At 55.8% G+C, this 19,398-nt stretch overlaps 1 protein-coding gene across 1 annotated transcript; it reads right to left on the reverse strand.

The window, feature by feature from the left end:
- Window positions 1-6,899: 6,899 nt before the first annotated feature.
- PRLH (prolactin releasing hormone) lies at window positions 6,900-7,736 on the reverse strand. The gene is made up of 2 exons (XM_028105121.1): window positions 7,637-7,736; window positions 6,900-7,063 (listed from the first exon to the last, which is right to left on the reverse strand). The coding sequence occupies exons 1-2, from the start codon at window positions 7,734-7,736 to the stop codon at window positions 6,900-6,902; spliced, it is 264 nt and encodes an 87-aa protein (XP_027960922.1).
- Between the last annotated feature and the right edge of the window lie 11,662 nt (window positions 7,737-19,398).

Raw genomic sequence — 19,398 nt, forward strand, 5'->3', positions numbered from 1 at the left:
CAGCGGCCGTGCCCGGAGGGGTCTGGGGAGGACACCCCCCTGCCCACCCCAGGTCGGGCTGCTCCTCGGGGAGGAGCCGCTGCCTCCATCCACGGAGCTGATTCACCGTCCGGGAAGCTTGCTCCCTGAGTCCTAGAGGTTCTGGGAGCTCCCTGAGCGTTCCCACTTCCCAAAGCCGGCGGGAATCATTCAGGAGAGGATCCCGGGCCAAAGGGCTTCTAGGAGTGATACAGGAAATGTTCATGTTTTAGTGTTTCTGGGCCCTGCTCCTGGGGAAGCTGCAGTTTAATATTTACCAAGGTCAAAATGACTCGGTAAAACCTGTTCAAGGCACGGGCGCCATTTCTGCCCCAAGCACGCATTGTACATCGGCTTTAGTAAAGAAAAAAAAAAAAAAAAAACCCAACAAGGAGCATCCCAAACATAAAGACAAGAAAAAGAAAACACCTCCCTGGTTCCTGTAACGTTAAAGTCATATAACCTGGCACACACTAAAAACACAAGATAAAAATCTGTAACTTTCTGGAATGTCTTTTGTTGTGATGATTTGTAACTCTTTATGCAAAAGACATATATATGGGATGTTCCTTTCTCCAGGAGCACGCTCTCCTTTGTGAAGGTTGTGGGTCCCGGGCAGCTGTCCTCACTTGGGTTCCAAGAAAACACTTTTCCTTTTCTCTTTAACATTTTAGAAAAGGTTTGTTCAATTTGCGTTGTTGGGGGTGGGTGTTGGCCCCACCTCACCGGACACTGATGCCCGGTGCCCGGCCCAGATGGCCGTTCCCTCAGCTGCCTCGCCACCAGACACAGAGGAGGGAGGTGGTCCAGACGGGACCGAGGATTGGGAACATGTGCTGGGCAGGGCGCCGTCTTCCTGGGGCTGGGCCACCTGGCTCTGGGAGCTGGGGGAGAAGCGGACAGGCCCGCATGGCGGTGACAGTGCCAAGAAGATCATGGGGCTGCGTCCACTTCCTGCATCTCGGGGCGGTGGCCCCGGGAGGGACAGCATCTAATGGGGCAGCTGGGGCGGGGTTGGGGTTGGGGGGGGCCAGGCCTCTCTCCGCTCTCTTCCCCTGGCTCTGAGTTTAGCAGGTGATGGTTGTGCCCAGCGAGCCTGAGGACGCAGACTTCTGGCCTGTGGTGCGAGTGGTACTGTTTATGTGTCGGCAAACATCGAACCACTTTCTCTAACCCGGTGTTGCTGAGTTTGCAAGGCTGGGGTTTGTTATGCCTTGTGTTCTAGGAGGGCTCATCCTGAGCGAATAAGGAGGCAGGCCCATGCGCCGACTGTGGCTCAGGTGGCACAGGACATTTCTCCAGGGGTGACACGTCATGCGTTCGCCCCGTTACTGCCTGCCTTTAGGGGGAGGCCCAGATAGTCTTTTGCGAGCTAAGCCCTGATGTTGAGGTGAGGGTATTTCAGAGGGGACTCTATTTTGTGAGGGGGAGGGGTGGTGTTGGTTTCATCCTTTCATCTTTGGGTCTGGGATAAGCAAGTCTGAAATTATAAATACTGACACCGCTGTCCGCCTGAAAAGGCCGGCTTCACTGTATTCATTGTAAGGATCAGCAGCAGGACAGGTGTTAAGCATCCTTTCATGATGACGCTGAACTCTGGACACCCATGAAGGGCGTGCCAGCATTTCTACGGGCTCCTCTGGACTGGTTCTCTGCTCGTGTCCACCCTGCATGGGCCCATCATCCCAGCCATGGACCTGGACCTTTGGCTGGGGTCCAGCGGTTGGGGAGCCCAGGACTGACCAGGACACATCCCGGCATTGGCTAGGACCCGTCTAGCTGAGGTCGTCTCAGCGTGGCTGTATCCCGCCAAAGGTCAGGGCTCCCCACAAGGCTCCCTCCTACGTTCTGGCCCCTGGTCCCTCCCTCATCCAGCAGGCCTGGGACCTCCTGCATTCCAACCTCATGGAAGGAGGTTGCGCCCAGGCTCTGAGGAGGTGAGGACAGCCCAGGTGCCCCACAGATCCAGGCCTTCCTGATGCATATTCTCAAGGAGATTCTCGTGTGTCTTTCCAGGCAAATGCGGATTTCACAAGGCTTCTCTTGTCATGATTGTCAAGAAAAGCTAAAGGATAAATATAGAGATAAAAGCGTCCGAGAGAGCCTGCTACCCAGATTTCCACTCACGCTATTATGTTTCTTAAACAATTTCATCGGTTTCTGACTGTTGTCAAGTTGCACGGTGTTTCATATGACTATTCCCACAGAGATGAATTACGTGGGGGTGAGTCCCTGGGGTGCCAGGCGATATCTTTCGCTCTCCCGGCGACCTCCCCGCTGCAGCAGGGCTGGGGACCCCCTCTGTGCGCACCTGGTGGGACCAACCTTGGACACGTGTGTGTCCCTGGCCACTAGATGGCGCTCCAGCATCGCTCAGGGCAAACCCTGCTGCTCAAGGACACGTGGGCCCAGCATTCTCTCTGCTAAATGCCAGGCTTTCAGAGAAATTTCCGACGAGTTGATTGATGCCACAGCAAGTAGGGAAATAGTGATCATGCGTGTAGGGTGCCCACATATCTATGCCTATTTCCCTCCTGTTTTGTCAAGTCAGTATCACTGTGCTAGAATTTATTATTAAAATATATCCTTGGACGGATTTCTACCAGGCATCCTTCCACCGTGCCCCTAGACTGGATGGGGTGCATTGTGCTTCTGGAGCTCAGGTTCCCCATCTCCCGGGATGTGATTGCTCCTCATCCTCTCTTCTGCCCCACCAGGCAGGTGGCTCAACCCTGCTTTGGAATCACCTGGAAGACTCTGCTTGCAGCGCCCCTTGCCCACCACAGGCTGCCATTCCATCCGTCTACGGTGCAGCTTGGGCCCTGGACTCTGGGCGTTTTGAGCCCTCCCCGGTGAACCTAATATTCTGGCAAGGTGGGAAATGTCCCTGAGGGCAGAGGTTCTGTTCTTCCTTCTGTGGGATGCTCGGTGCCTGGCAACATCTGACACAAGCCAGGTGCTCAACAAATGTGTGTCCAACAAGAGGATAGAAATTGGTCCTTCCCCTGAGGTCTAAAGGAAAGGCAGTCTCCAAAACCAGCCTCCACCACAACTGACAGGTGTTTATGGAAGGTTTTCTGTGCCATACTTTGCCCACCTCAGCTCCACCCTGAAACCTGTGATGGGGGGGCAGTGGGTGTGGAGCACGCAAAGGGATGCATTCCCCAGGAAGGCTCCTGGAATACCACTTCCAGGTCTGCATTGGCCTCAGGTCCCGAGGGAGGCCAGCCTGGGGGCCCCCTGTCCCGCCTGCCGCCTGGGAAGCTGCTCCAGCCCTGCTCAGCCTGAGTTTGGACCTGGCTCCTCTCTGGAGTTGTGTGTGTGTGTGTGTGTGTGTGTGTGTGCACGCATGTAGGTGGTGGGGGCAGGAGGCTCCCAGGGTTCAGAAGTGGCCCCTCGGAGGAACCCTGCTGACCTGCTTGTGACCGTACCCTTTCCCTGTCTTCTGTTTCTGTGGGAGGGGTCTCCCCCAACCACCCTGGAAGGGCCCCCTTCCCACAGTCAGAAAGAAAACCACAAGGCCCAAGGAGTCACTGAAGTTAAGGCATCAGTAAAGCCAGATTTAATACTTAACCTAACTGCAGTTTCAAGCCCCTCTGGAATGTAACCTTTAACCTGCCACCCTGGAATTTCCTGGAGGCACTCCTCTGAAAGACCCCGTCCCCCTTACAAGGGCGACCTTGCCTAAACAACGCGAATGAATTCCTTAAAAAAAGGGAGGCTTCTCTCTGCGTTTAAAAAGCTTTCCTTTTCTGCACCCTGGCAGAGCATCTCTCTGCTGGCTAGACTGGATGCTGCCCCATTCATGAGTCACTTAATAAAGCCAATTAGATCTTCAAATGTTTGAATTTTGTTTTTTAACAGCCCAGAGGGCCCAGTTCAGGGATCCATTCTTCTTTTAAAATTTATTCCTGGGGCTCTTGGGTGGCTCAGTCCATTGAGCTGTCCGCGTCCGACTCTTGATCTCAGGGTTGTGAATTCAGGTCCCGCGTCGGGCTCCGTGCTGGGTGTGGAGCCTGCTTAAAAAAAATTTATCCTCGGGGCGCCTGGGTGGCTCAGTCGTTGAGCGTCTGCCTTCGGCTCAGGTCACGGTCCCGGGGTCCTGGGATCGAGCCCCGCGTCGGGCTCCCTGCTCGGCGGGGAGCCTGCTTCTCCCTTCCCCCTGTGGGTGCTCCCTCTCTCGGTGTGTCTCTCTCTGTCAAATACATAAATAAAATCTTAAAAAAAAATTTATTCTCTTCCTGGGGCTCCGAATGGCTAAAGTGAGGACAATCTGAGCATCCAAAATTATTCGTCAGTGTTGAACAAAGAGAGAGAGAGGTGGGTGGGACCTCCTTTAGAAGAAGGCAGCTAATAAATGTGGAAGGAACCGGAGAATCTCCTTTGTGCGACGGGACGTTCAGTGGGTGCTTACATCACTGGCTGGGGCCCTGGGTCGACCGGCTCCTGCCTCAAGCGCACAGTGAGCCACAGGGAGGCCCCTTAGAGTCGAGATCCACCTCCATGGGAGGGTCAGGCCCAGCATCTGCCAGAGCGGGGCCCGGACTGTCCATCGGATGAGGTGCAATAGAAGGGGCACAGGGCCCTTGTGTCCCCCGTGAGTAACCAAATCCAGCTGAGGCCCTGGATCTCCCTCTCAGACCACAGGAAATGTGGGTACAGAACAGGAACAAAGTAACAACCCTCCGGGGGAACAATCCACACATCACACACTGGATCATTCTATAGGATACTGTGTCTGGGGTCTTGTAAAAGTCAACGTCATGACAAAATAAGATCAGGGACTAATGAGCAATACCTAACAGCAACAGTGAATTTAGATTGCGACCTGGTTTCAAAAAAAAAGAAAGTAAGACCGCCAAGACTTTCTGGCCATACTTGGCGGATTTTTGAATATGGACTAGAAACTAGATGATATTATGGAATTATTCGAAAATGATTTGAGCACAATAACTTGATGATAATGCAGGAGACTGTCCTTATTTTGAGGAGGAACATGTGGGAACATCTAGGGGAGATGTCATGGTGTCTACAACTTACTTCCAAGTGGGAGGGGGGGAGAGAGAGAAACTCGGTAATAATTGTTCAGTCTAAGTGGAGAGTACGTGGATGCTCATTAGACTACTTTTTGAACTTTCCTGTGTGTTTGAAAACTTTCATGATAAGTTGTAGGACACGTAAACCCCCCGCCTCTTCCTCCGTCTGGGGCGCAGATGAGCTAGTGTCCTGGGGCTGCCCATCCTCACGTTGCTGTGTTGCCCTGTCTGACCCTCACCCTGAGCTGCGAACTCTTTTCTAAAAAAGTGTGCAATTCAGTGGCGTGAGCCCATTTATAGTGGTCTGCAACCACCACCTGACTCCAGTTCCAAGGCATTTTCATCCCCACCATTAAGCAGTTACCCTGACAACCAGCAATGTCTCTTTTCTGCACATTTCATACAGATCCGGTCATGCAGTGTGTGGACTTCTGTGTCTGGCTTTTTCCACTTAGCATCACGTTTTCAAGGACCCACGCTGGAGCATTCAGCCCCGCTCAGTTCTGTTTAATGGCTGAATCATAGTCCATGGTGTGGCTGGACCACATTTTGCTTATCTGTTCATCTGTTGCTGGGTATTTGGTGTTTCTACCTTTCTGTCTATTGTGAATTGTGCCGCTGTGAACATTTCTGTGTAAATATTTATTTGAACACTTGTTCTCACTTCTTTCGGGGATGGAGCCGGGAGTGGCTCTGGGCCATACGGCGACTCTGTGTGTAACTTTCTGAGGATGTGCCAGACTGTTTTCCTGGCTGCTCCCTCTTCCAGGCCTGGGCCGGCACCTGCCTGCCCTGGGCGGGGTCCTGGCTCCTCCTGTTCCTGTGCCCATGTAGCAGGGCCTCTTCCCTGGGAGGAGCTGACCTCTGCGCCCCCTGGGGCCTCCCTGGGGCTGGGGAGGTGGGTGGGAAGCAGCAGCTCTGCTTCGTGTTGATGGACTCCCCTCCCTTGAACTGGAGCAGGGACAGCTGGGGTCTGGGGGCCTGCAGGCCTGCTCTGGGGCCTCTTGAGTGTGGACCGACAGAAGTCCCGTCATCAGGGTGGGTTCCTGAGACCCTGCAAACAGTGCAGGCAGAGGCCCGTGTGCTTTGGGTGTGGAAGTAACTGGATAAGCCTGTCCCCACCGCCCTCTGGATTGGAGTGGGCCTTGGGGAAGCGGTCTACACTGAATACACACACCATGTTGGCCTGCAAGCAGATGCTGTGCCTGCCTGAGCTGTGGAACGAGGCGGATGTTACTCTCCTGGGGTGTTCAGATGTGGAAATTGTGTCTCAGAGTTAAGGGCTGGGCTCAGTTGCCTGGTCGGAGGCAGGACGCAGGGACATCTTGGCACAATTTGAAACAGGTGGTAAAAGGAAACACTGTGGTTCATCTAAGGTTCATGTCTCCTGCTGTTGATTAGAAACAAGCAGCTCATGCTTCTCTTTCTCCTCCGAGTGCCAACAAGGGAGGTAAAAGGGACTGGGCTCGGAGAGGGACAGGTCAGGCTGAGGGGCTGTGCTGCCCTCCCCTGGGGCCTCCTGCACGGGGTGGTGCAGTGTGCAGCCTGGGCAGCCACTCAGAGCGGCCTGGGTGGAGGGTACGATGGGCTGCAGGTGACCCTGGAAGGCCCCACTCCCCTACTCAGTGTGGGCTGCCCTCGGGCAAGTCATGGCACCTCTTGGCTGCTGGGCCCTCAGTGTCCTTCCAGGCTAACATCCTATGAGGACGAACAACTCCCAGTGGCCACCACAAAGACGCACCTCAGCAAGGCCAGCTGCTTTTATTAGGATCGAGGGGGAAGTAGCCTGTAGCGGGGGGAGGCTGGGGGACGGCTCCTGGAATTATTCCTCCGTGGGCTGGGCTGTCACCCATCCTGGGAGGGCTGGGTGCCTCCTCGCAGAGGGAAGCATGGCGGCTGGCGCCAGAGGCTCGGCCTCGCCACGTCGCCCAGGGCCGCTCTCCTCCGGCCGAAGCGGCCCACGGGCCTGATTCTGCGGCCCGTGTACCAGGCAGGATCGATGTCAGGGGCTGGGGAGGAAAGAGCAAGAGCCGGGCGTGGGTATGGGCGGTGTGTCCCCTGACACTGTGCACTGTGTGCTCCTGTGGGTGGCAGGGCCCAGTGCACGCTCACAGCGCAACCCACAGGGGCCCCCAGCTCACCCCTGCACACCTGCCCAGGCCATGCTGGGACCCACCTGCACAGCAGGGACACCCAGAGCGGGTGGCGAGGCCAGTGTTGGTTTGGGGGGGGCGTTGGGAAATGGCAATTCAAACTCACCAGCAACCCCTTCCTCCCCTCGCCCCACCCCCGGGTTCTCGGGCCAGGGGTGGGAAAAGCCAGCTCTGGCCCAGGCCACCCCGGGGACAGGAAGTGACACCCTCCACTGTGTGCTGCTCGGGGGCAGGGGCGCCGGGGAGCCGGTGACAGGGCCACTCTGTGGAAAGGCCTGGCGAACGGCAGGCCACAGCCCTCCCGGAGCTGAGGCACTTAGCAAGGCTGTTACCCCCGGTTAGGAGGTGGCCAGGCGCCGGCCACGGTCCCTGGGGGTGGAGGGGTGGGGGTGGGTGAGGGAGGCTGAGGCCCAGGGTCCGGGCACTCACTGTGCATCTCCATGGAATGCTGGTGGGCTTGGCTGGCAGCCCCCTTCAGGGCCAGGCCCAGCAGAAGCAGGCATAGGAGCCAGACCTGCAACGCCTTCATCCCCCCGGCTCCTCGCTCAGGCCCCGCTTGAGGTGGGATCCCACACGGAGGGCACAACCTGGGGCGGAAGGGCAGGAGCAACGTTATGTACACGCGGGACTGCGTGCTCGCCAAGGCGGCCGCCTGAGATAATGTGAGCACGGTGTGTGTGCATGTGTGCACAGGTGCGTGCAAGCACACGTGAGTGTACGTGTGTGTACCAGTGTGCGTGAGGGTGTGTGCACGTGTGAAATGCATGTGTGCACACACACCTATATGCGGCAGTGTGTGCATGTGCGCTGGTGTACAGGAGAGTGTGTGCAAGCACACGTCAGTGTATGTGTGTGTACCGGTGTGCATGAGAGTGTGCACATGTGAAGTGCATGTGTGTGCACACACCTATATGCAGCAGTGTGTGCATGTGCGCTGGTGTACAGGAGACTGTGCATGCACACGTGAGTGTACGTGTGTGTACCGGTGTGTGAGAGTGTGTGCACGTGTGAAGTGCATGTGTGTGCACACACCTATATGCAGCAGTGTGTGCATGTGCGCTGGTGTACAGGAGAGTGTGTGCATGCACACGTGAGTGTACGTGTGTGTACCGGTGTGTGAGAGTGTGTGCACGTGTGAAGTGCATGTGTGTGCACACCTATATGTGGCAGTGTGTGCATGTGCGCTGGTGTACAGGAGAGTGTGCATGCACACGTGAGTGTATGCGTGTGTACCAGTGTGCGTGAGAGTGTGTGCACGTGTGAAGTGCATGTGTGCACGCACGTATGAGATGGTGTGAGTGTGTGTGTGCGCACATGCGCCTGTGTGCATGGGCGTGCATGCACGTGTGAGTGCACGTGTGTGCAGCCACACTGCCCTGTGCACTCCGATCTGTGCCAGAGTGGTCCTGGGCACACATCCAGCAGGCAAACCTGGCTCTTCGCAAAGCCCGTCACCCTCCCTGGGACCTCATTCTCTCCTCTGTCCGTGAGCGTTATGTGAGGCCATCACGTGTGTGTCAGCCTCTGACAGGCTCAGACATGTTTGCACTGACCCTCTGTCATGGGGAGGATCCGGGAGGTGTATACGCAGTGGCACAGGGAGGTGGACTGTCTTGGAGCTGCCCTGGTCTGTCTGTCTGTCTGTCTGTTAGGGCACCGGAGGGACGGGTGCTCTCTGTACCACTGTGTGTGCTGTGCACCTGGGCAGGGAGGGCAGAGGTGGGGAGCTGGTCCCAAGGAGCCAGGGGTCGCTGCAGAGGTATAGGGGTGATTTGCCAACCTCAGACATGGCCGGGGGTGGAGTGTGTCGTGCCTGCCGCAGGCTCATGGGCTACGACCCCGGTGCAGGCTTCTTTCCCTCACTCAGCCCAGGACCTCCCGATACCCTCACAGGGCGGGCAGCAGCTGGGAGATGCAGGGGAGTGAGGCCTCTGTCCTTACCAAGAGCACTCACCCTCATCATGAGCCCAGATGCCACCTGCTGTGTCTCTAGCAGGTGGGATCTGCTCTCATGCAGCAGGGCCCCCTGCCACCCATGCGGCATGGCAGGACCAGAGGGCTGTAGGCAACAGGGGCACCCAGAAAGTCCTCGTTCACCCTGCTGGAGTAGAGGCACTGACCTGCCTAAGCAGCATCCATCAGGCTGACCTGGTATCCAGCCCGCAGGGGCCCACACCCTTGGCACTTGGAAGGTGCCTGGGAGCCCTGTCTGTTCAGGGAGGACCCCCTCTGCTGACCTTGACTTTCCAGCCTGTCCAAGCCCCATGGAAAGTGCGATTTCAAATGCACACTTCTTTCCATTTTAGAGGCCTGTTGGGGTGTCACACACTGCGTGGGATGGGGACCCCCAATCTGGAGGAAATGGAGGGGCCTCCATGAAGCAGAGTAACAAAGAAATCCATCCAGACCGGCTGGGCTGTTTCTTGTCCCTCGGGGCGGGACCCACGCCAGGTGGCTGGCATTGTAGGACCTGCTTCCCAGCCTGCTGGAGATTTTTGCTGCCGGCCCTTTGGGCTTCCCAGTCTGCATTCCCAGAGGAGTTGCGTGGGACAACTTTGCCTTTTGTTTCCCCCACGGACCATGCTTGAACATGGGGGGCTCTGGACAGTCTGGTGTCCCTCAGACGCACCAACCCCTGGCCGCAGGGAGCGCCCACCCAGCCCGCCAGGGAGGAGAGTGGCTGGGAAGGAGCACAGAGAAACGGCGCGGGAGCTACTCACTGTGGGTCCCCACGAGGGTAGCGGCAGCGTTGGCGAGTGGGCTGTGGTGACCCAGGCAGATCCAGCTCGCCCCTTTTATAACCTGAGGAGGAAGCAGCCCGCCCCCCAGATGCCCTCCTCTCCGCCTCCCCCTCCCTCCCAGGGCAGCATCAAGACAGAGTCTCCACGGTTTTTCTTTCTTCTATTTTTTTAAAAACTCATCAGCGACGTGATTTGTCCCTTCCTGGGTTATATAATTGCATTTGGGTCGAGTGGTTTTAAAACACATTAGCCTTCCTTCTTCATGCTGGCCCTTGGGCGGACGGCAAAGGTAGCTGGAGCCCTCGGCCCGGCTTCACGGCCCTCAGTCCCCGCCGGGTGACACGCAGACCAGCCTCGTCCTGTTTCTGTGACGCGCACCATGCTTTCTCCTGGGCCTTCCACAGTCTTCACGACTGATGTGTAGAACTAGCAAGTTTGTTACTATTATAAAACAAATGAATTACTTTTTATTATAATTTTTATTATACAATAATAAATTTGTATTATAAAAGCGATTTATATACATTGGGGAAGAATTTAGCGCATATGGTAAAACGAGGGGGGAAAAGCACCAATAATGTGGAGGAAGCCAGTCATTCAGCACATGTGATGTATCTCCTTCTAGTGGGGTAGCTCCCCGCACATTTTCTGGGTACATTCCCTGGATGTCCACATTTTGAATCTCATTGCTTTCATTCAACAGTCATGCCGTCAAGTTGTTAAAAAAGCCCTGTGGATTGATGCCATTTAAAATAGCTGCATAACCCTCTGCCATCTAACTGGGACTTAAGAACCTAACTCATTCGTATTCGCAATTACAGAGGGTGTGAAGGTTTTGTACGGGCTGTTGTGTGCAGTGTTAAGGAGCCCCTCCCAGGGAAGAGGCCTCCTAGTGGCTCCCCTCAGATGAATGTGGGGGGACAACCCCCCGCTTCTTGCCTCTGTCAGACTTCTAGCGAAAGCTTCAGGGTGCACCTGACCCCTCAGGGGATCGGTCTCACGCACTTCTCCCTTGCCCCACGGCTGCCCATTCCTAGCGATGAAGGTTCTGTGGGCTCCCGGGACGATTGGGGGCCTGGGGGCACAGATGAGGGGGCACAGTGTAAGGAGCATGGGGGTGGAGGGCAGGTGGGGGGCTTCTACCCTGAGCTGTGGGGTAAGGACACCGGAATTCCTGGGGCGGCCGTGCTCAAAAGCTCCTGGCCCTCCTAGTGAAGAGTAGTGATGGTGATGCAGGACGCTGTGGGGTGTGGTCCTATCTGGAGGGGGGTCCCCTGGGTGGCCCCCACAGATGTGTGCACAGTCCCAGGGCCCCCTGGGGCAAGAGAAGCGGAGATCACAGGAGCCCTGGGAAGCTTCCTGGCCATCACTGTGGGAGTGTGTGTGTGTGCTTGCACGTATGTGTGCATGCGTGTGCACGTGTGTGCACGTGTACATGTGGGCGAGTGCGTGTGCGTGCGTGTGCACGTGTGTGCATGTGTGCGGGGGATAGTGAATCCTCCCTTGTCAGCTAAGTAGCTCTGTCCCAGCGTGGCGTTGGCGCCTTGCCACTGTGGGGGTCCGCCAGTAGGTGAAGGCCGGCAGGGGGGCTGGGAGGCTGCGCGGCATCGCAGCCTCGCTCCTACCTGCCCTCCCGTCCTTGAACCCTCCGGTGCACAAGCGTTCAAAGCCCTCCCCCACCCCCCACCCCGCACACTTGTCTGTCAGGGGTTGGCTAACCTTATCAGCTCTGCGGGCCGGAGTCCCTGCTGCAGCCACAGGCCACCCCGAAGTGACCGTTGGTGGCTGGGCACCTGTAGGGACTTTTACAAAACCAGACTATGGGCTGGATTGGGCCCCTGGGCGGCAGTGGGCTGCCCCTGTATTTCCAGCAGGAAGATGACTCACTGTAGGTGTGGGCGCATCATAGAGGGAGGCCCTCAGACCCTTGTGGAGAGACCACAGTCTGGTTTCTTGAGGTCGCAGTGACCATGTGTGGGATCAAATGACCTGCTCCCCTTGCTAGTTGAGCGGGGGGCTTTTCATCTGGATCTGGCAGCCCCACTCTAGGTCGGCCAGCGCCTGGGATGCATGTGGCCCTGTGCACCCTGTCTCTTTGTGTCTGGAACCATGAGCTATGGCCACTGCAGAGACAGTCAGGACTGGGGCTGGAGAGGCCGCTGGAGGCCGCCTGCCGAAAAGTCTGCTGAGCGGTTCACAGTCATGAGGGATGCCTCAGAGAGGTCACAAGGGCATGGCTGCCACAGAGCCTCCCCCAGCCCTGCCCTTTCTGAGGCTGGGTCTTGGGTTCCCACTGTCCTGACGGAAAGTGCCATGAGTCTCACACACTCTCTCTCTCGCTTGGGCCGGTTTGAGTGGATTCCACCCCTTGAAATTAAAGGATCCCCACATTGATGAGACCTTCATGAGGGGCTCAACTGTCCCTGTTCTTCACGTTAGCATGATTAAGACGACCACACTTTTGGAGTGAACTGGATGCTTTTGAGATCTTTGAGCTTTTACCCTCAATAAGGTGGGTCTCCAGGCATACTCAGCGGGTAGCATGATGATGGGTGGCTGTTTTGGGGTTTGGGTTTTAGACCATAATGGTGCAATGGGTTGAATAGTGTCCCTCCAAAACTCATGTCCACCAGGAACCTCAGAATGTGACCTTATTTGGAAATAGGGTCTTTGCGGATGTAATCAAATTAAGATGAGGTCATGCTGGAGTAAGGAGGGCCCTGAATGCAGTCACTGGGGTCCTTATAGGAAGAAGACAGACCCTCAGACACATCAGGGGAAGGTGCTGTGAAGACAGAGTTAGAGATGGGAGGGACATGGCCACAAGCCGAGGACTGGCAGCCACCAGGAGGTGGTGGGGAGGGTGACAGGGCTTCTCCCTCAGAGCTTCCGGAAGGAACCGGCACTGCTGGCATCTTGAGCCTGGACTTCCGGCCTCCTGGGCTGTGAGCGGGCAAATTTCAGTTGTTCTCATCTACCCTGCTTGTGTCACTGTGACATCAGCCCCAGGAAACGGATGCTGTGCTCTGTGGGAAGAGTGACTGATGAAACACTACTTCCTGGTGCTTATTTCTAGAAGAAACTAGTCCTTGTGACTTTGGCCTGTGTGTTTTAAATATGGTATCCTTCTGGAGGCCCAGAAAGACAGGCACAGTCTGACAGGGAGGAGGCGGCCTCGGGGACTGGGAGTCAGCAGCGTCCTAGCAGCAGAGTGACCGTGGCGAGTGGGGCCTTCGGTCAGCGGCAAAGCTGCTTCTGACATAGAAGGCTTCTGAAAATCCAAACGCTTAAAAAAAATTTTTTTTTTTACTTACAATCAATTTAACTCACATATAGTGTAACATTAGTTTCAGAGGTAGAGGTCAGTGATTCGTCAGTTGCATACAAGACCCAGCGCTCGTTCCGTTAAGTGCCCTCCTTAATGCCCATCCCCCAGTTACCCCATCCCCCTCCCCTCCCCTCCAGCAACCCTCAGTTTGTTCCCTGTAGTTAAGAGGCTCTTGTGGTTTGCCTTCCTCTCTGTTTTTATCTTATTTTAATTTTCCTTCTCTTCCCCTATGTTCATCTGTTTTGTTTCTTAAGCTCCACATATGAGTGAGGTCATAGGGTATTTCTGTATCTCTGACTGACTTATTTCACTTAGCAAAACACCCTCTAGTTCCATCCATGTGGTTGTAAATGGTAAGATTTCATTCTTTTTGATGGTTACCTAATATTCCATTGTGTGTGTGTCTGTGTGTGTCTGTGTGTGTGTGTGTGTGTGTGTACCATGCCTTCTTTATCCATTCATCTGTCGATGGACATCTTGGCTCTTTCCACAGTTTGGCTATTGTGGACATTGCTGCTATAAACATCGGGGTGCATGTGCCCCTTCAGATCCCTACATTTGTATCTTTGGGGTAAATAGCCAGTACTGTAACTGCTGGGTCGTAGGGTAGCTCCATTTTTAACTTCTTGAGGAGCCTCCATACCCATTTCCAGAGTGGCTGCACCAGCTTGCATTCCCACCAACAGTGTAGGAGGGTTCCCCTTTCTCCGCATCCCCGCCAACATCTGTCGTTTCCTGACTTGTTAATTTTAGCCATTCTGACGGGTGTGAGGTGGTATCACATTGTGGTTTTGATCTGTATTTCCCTGATGCCGAGGGATATTGAGCATTTTTTCATGTCTGTCGGCCATGTGTATGTCTTCCTTGGAGAACTGTCTGTTTATGTCTTCTGCCCACTAAAAATCCAAATTCTTGAGAACATTTTAAAGGACTCATCTTTCAGTTAGCTGTTTCCCAAGTATGTGTCATGTGGGAAGCGAAGTTCCCGAGAACTGAGATCAAGTTTTAGTGAGAGATGAGCAACGTTGGGAGCATCTTCCTGCCCCGAGAGGCAGTGGCTCTGGGAACTTGGCATCGCATTTGTGGTCAACGGAAATGGTGTTCTCCAACGCTTGCACGTGACTCCCACCCAACTGGTTTCTGAGTTTTCAGTGTGGGAAATATTAGACACAGCTATTGGGAACTGTGCATGAGTCAGTTTTCTCCAGAGAAAGGGCACCAATAGTGTGTGTGTGTGTGTGTGTGTGTGTGTGTGTGTGTAGAGATTTAAGGAACTGGCTCATGGGATTGTGGGCCTGGCAAGTCTGAAATCTACAAGGCAAGATGACAGGCTGGGGACCCAGGGAAGAGATGATGTTGCAGCTGGAGTTGGAAGGCAGTCCTGGGGCAGAATTCCCTCTTGGGAGACCTTTCTCGCTTAAGGCCTTCACCTGATTGGACGAGGCCCACCCACATTACAGAGGAGAATCTGCTTTATTCAAAGGTTGCTAACTGTAGTTGTTAATCACACCTAAAAACTATTGTCACAGCAACATCTAGACTGGTGTTTGGTCAAACGTGAGGGCACCATGACCTAGCCAAGCTGATACATAAAGTTGATCATCACAGACTGTTATAAGGGTTTGCAGGGATGTAGTCAAATGCTACTTTCTCCAGCATGACCCTTGCCTTGGGGTTCTGAGCCCGGGCACTACTGAGCTGCAGGTGTGGGAGTACTTGGGCGGTCTGAGGGGACTTGGCTTGTTTAGCTACCTGCAAGGCTGTCTCTGGGCAGACTTCGCTGGAGGTGTCTCCAGGGGAATCTCGGCAGCAAGAGAGGGTAAAACCCTACTTTCCAGAGCCGGCTCCTTCCTGAGAAGCCATAGCTGTGGGGGCAACATCCGGAGTGGGTTTCACCTCCATGCCAGGGAATGCACCTGCAGGAGTTTTAAGTTGGAAGCGAATATACGGAGGGATGTCCGGAGCGACGGACAGGCTTGCTGGTTGGGAGATGATGCTGACTGTTCTTGTTGCCTTAGCTTGTCCACATTTTCTATTTTCTTCCCAACAAAACACAAAGACAGCCCATAGGTCATAATAATTCTGTGCAAAAGCAACTTTGGTGCTATGAGTTTAATGGGCACGTGTAAAGTTCACTTGGCTGGCCCGCGTGCTGGATGCCAGGCATCTGGGGATCAGAAAGCAAGCACCCAAGAATCCCATCCTGTTTTCAGGGTGGGTTATCTGGCCCCCTGTGAAGTGGGTGCTTCCACACCGTGCTGCCGAGACCTACAGAAATCGTGGCTCACTATATCACTGCGGTGGAAGAACCTTGACCCGGGGGTGGCTTGAGGCCTGATGCGCTGGGGACCTCCTGGGAGGCTGCGTACTTCCCCAGCCATCTGCTGGGAGCTGGGCGTGCTGTGGGTGTCTGGGCCTGGACCGCAACGTGTCAGATGCAAGGTGATCTGAGCAGAGAGCCTCCCGCTTCCCGCTCCAGACTCACTTGAAACTCTGAGGGATCTTCGGGAGACCCGTTCATTCAGCTCCTCATGAAGCTTTTCCTCTTTTCCCTGATAAAGAAGACTGTTGGAGAATACAACTCTGGAGAAATTTTAATTTTTTTTTTTTAAAGAGAGTGAGCGAGCCAGGGTGGGGGCAGAGGGAGGGAGAGAATCCTAAGCAGGCTCCACACTCAGCATGGAGCCCGATGTGGGGCTCAGACCCACAACTCTGAGATCATGACCTGAGCTGAAATCCAGAGTCACATGCCCAACCGACTGAGCCACCCAGGTGTCCCAACTCTGGAGACATTTTAAATGCTAACTCGAATATCCATCCGGAGTCATAACAAAAACCACCAACTTCTCTTGCTCTTGGTTAGAAACGAGTGAGTGCCAGGGTCACTGGTCCCTGACCCGTCTGTATTCAGCTTCCAGGAAGGATGTCTCAGGAATGACCATCTGCTGGAAAAAGAGACTCAGGAGAATTCTTCCAAATATTGGAATTTATAGATAGCTTGGGGAATTAAATATGAAAAAAATCACCTCTTATTTGAGACCATGGGGAGCTGTTGGCACAGGCTCCCATATCTCCTGAAGATGCAGGGTACCTGCCTCCCAGCAGGACTCAAACCTTCGCTCTGAGTGAGAGACTGGATGGAGAACAGCCTGGGGAAAGTCCCACTCAGAGGGGGCAGGAAACTCTTCCCCTGGTCACCCCTTGGGGACCAGGCCAACTCTTGTCTCTGCTGCCTGATTCCCAAGGAAGCCCTCCCCAGAGCCAGGGATGCAGCCTCAGGGCTCTGTCTGGGCTGTGAGGAGTAGTGTTAGCCCTGGAAAGGCTGGCACGGAGTGGGCGCTTTGGGGGCTTAACCATTATAGCCACGGGGAGCCCACAGGTGTGGGGTTGTCTTGTGCTCAGGCCCGAGTTATTGCTTGGTGAGGTCACACGCACAGCCGTTGTTCCCGAAGCTTTCTGCTGTGTCAGCGCGCAGGCTGGGCCCTGGGGCATCTGGCCGTGGCCACTCTGCACCCGGTCACCCCTCTCCCCCTCCCCCGTCTCCCTTCCCTGAACTGAACTGGCGGAACTGGAGGTTTACTTGCACAAAATGGGTCCTCTGGCCTTGATGAGGCAGGGAGCGCTAAGTCTGCTCCTAGGTGAAGTAAGGACAGGCATGGACACCGGGGAGTGTCCATGGAGGCGGGGGCTGGGAGGACGGGGGTGGGCAGCTGGCTGTGCGGTGGGCCGCAGGGTGGAGCAGGGAGGGAGGCCCGTTGCCTGTGCTGCGCTCAGAAGGGAAGCGTGTGCCTGCGCCCAGGGGGGGAGGCCGCTCCCCTGTGAGTGTGCAACGCCCCTTCTGCCGGCTCCGTGCTCTTTTAGGGTCTGGGTGGGGGGTTCCACTCTGTCAGCAGACGAGGTTTCCCAACTTAGCTAGAGCGGGCTGAATGGTGGCTCCCCAAACTCTCACCCTTGCTCCTGGACCCTGTGAATGTGAACTCATTTGGGGAAAGGGTCCTTGCACATGTAGTTAGGGTAAAGACCTCCAGATGAGACGATCACCCTGGATATTCGAGATGGGTCCTAAAGCCAATGACAAGCATCCTCATGAGAGAGACCTGAGACGGACACAGAGGGCCATGTGAGGACGGGGTCGCCACCTGGAGTGAGGCAGCCACAGGCTCAGGACAGAGGGAGGCCCCGTGGCTGGAAGGGGCAGAGAAGGGAGTCTGTCCTGGAGCTTCTGCAGGGAGCTGGGCCCTGCTGACCTGCTGATTCTGGACTCCTGGCCTCCAGCACAGTGGGAGAGTCAATTTCTGGTGGGAAGCAGCCCAGATTGTGATCCCTGGTTAGAGCAGCCACAGGGCCCATGGCGATCTGGGCGGGCTGCCATCCCCTACTCCAAGCTGTAACGTCTTCGGTGTTTGCCAAGACTGTGCTAATGTGGGGCGACGCGCCTCTCTCCCAACACGTGGCGGGTGGGTAGTGCAGGGGCGGAGGGTGGCGGAGAGCGTGGGGCGGTGTGTGTGTGTGTGTGTGTGGCTGGTGGGAGGGCAGGCTCGAGAGAAGCTGGTGTGCAGCCCTTGCCCTGGCCAGCCCTGCTGCAGGAGTCAGGGAGTCGGCAACCCCTCCCGTAAGGGGTCGGATGGTAAATACTCAAATGTGTTGTTGCAGCATAAAGACAACCCCCAGACAACGAAGCTCATAGATGTGGCCAGACTCGCAGGCTCAGGCCTAGACCATGCGCAGTGTCCTTGGGGGGAAGCAGGAGCATGCGCTTTGGAGAAAAGAAGCCTGCTTTGGATGGGGTCCCCCAAACCAACAGGCCTCTCAAGGTTCCCGGGTCGCAAAGCTCGCGGTCCAGGGTCTGTGTGGCGGTGCGGTGGGGCTCTGTCCACCATCGGGGGGAGATGGGCTCGCCCCCTTAGGCTCCTGGGTACCACTTCTCCATCTGCTTTTGGTTCCCAAGTTCATTTGCGCACAAACACCAAGCAGTTTAAGAGAGAAAAGTTACAGCTGACCCAAGATCACTTTAGAAAGTATCAGGATCACCTGGTAGCTTCTCGCTCCAGGCGAGGCTGCCTCACACTCGGGGCTCAGTGTCCTTCTCTACAAGATGGGCTTTAACTTAATCCAAAGATTAAACATGTGAGTCCCTGTGAAGCACGTAACAGTGCTCAGTTGGGGAGGGGGTGCAATTACAGTTACTTGTTCCAAGCGGCCCCGAGGGTCCCAGCGGGCTCCCCTGAAAACCGGATGAGCCACACAGACACCCAGAAGTAACCGTGAATCCCAGACTGTCCCAGGTGGAGGGACTTGGAGCTCACCCACAGCACGGACGGCAGGTGCCCAGCAGGCATCCCTGGTTGGTCCTGGCCCCGTCCCGCTGGATGTCACCACAGCAGCGGCAGCACCAGGCCGGACCCCACCCTCCTGCCTGCATGTCCTGGGCTCCAGCATCCGCCTCTCCCACAGGCCCGCCGCGCCTGCGCCTGGGCATCGACCTGAGGCTCACCTGCCGCCACGTGCTCGCTCTGCCCTTGACCACAGTGTAATTCCTCCTGGGCTGTGAGCTACAGGTGAACCCACAGAGTAGCTGCGAGGGGGTCGGGGGGTCAGCCGGCCATGAGTTCAATCACTCGTCGGGATGCCGGATTTCCTTGTCCGACAGCACACGCGTGCACACGCGTGCACACAAAGGCACATGCACGCGCACATGCGCACACACGCCCATGCACACAGGCACTCTGACACCGCGTGGAATACACACAGAGCAGGTGCTGCACCGAGCCAGCAGGGAAAGGGCTAAAAGATCACACTGAAAGTGTTGTTCTTTGTGTCCTTCAGAGTTTAACGCCACCCTAAAGGAAAACCAGGTCAGCTTGGATGTTTCTCACAGATCAGAGCGGGTCGGCAGGGGTGGGGGCGGAGGTCGTCTGTGAACGTGGGTGAGGAGCCGAGGGTCTGAGAACGCTGGTCCCTCGCAGGTGGGGGTCCCTGGTGGATGGTGCTGCGTCCTGTCTTCTCCCCGGACTGCGTGCGGCCCGGAGCGCGGGGCGGACGGAGGGACGGGGCGGTGAGGCGAAGGGAAAGAGGGCTGGGGCCCCTGGGCCACTCCGTCCCGTTCCCACAAAGCGCCCCCT

This window comes from Eumetopias jubatus, unplaced genomic scaffold, assembly GCF_037043125.1.
Source record: "Eumetopias jubatus isolate StellerSeaLion01/CBP00866 unplaced genomic scaffold, mEumJub1_p1.0 scaffold_3, whole genome shotgun sequence".
Taxonomy (NCBI): Eukaryota; Metazoa; Chordata; class Mammalia; order Carnivora; family Otariidae; genus Eumetopias; species Eumetopias jubatus.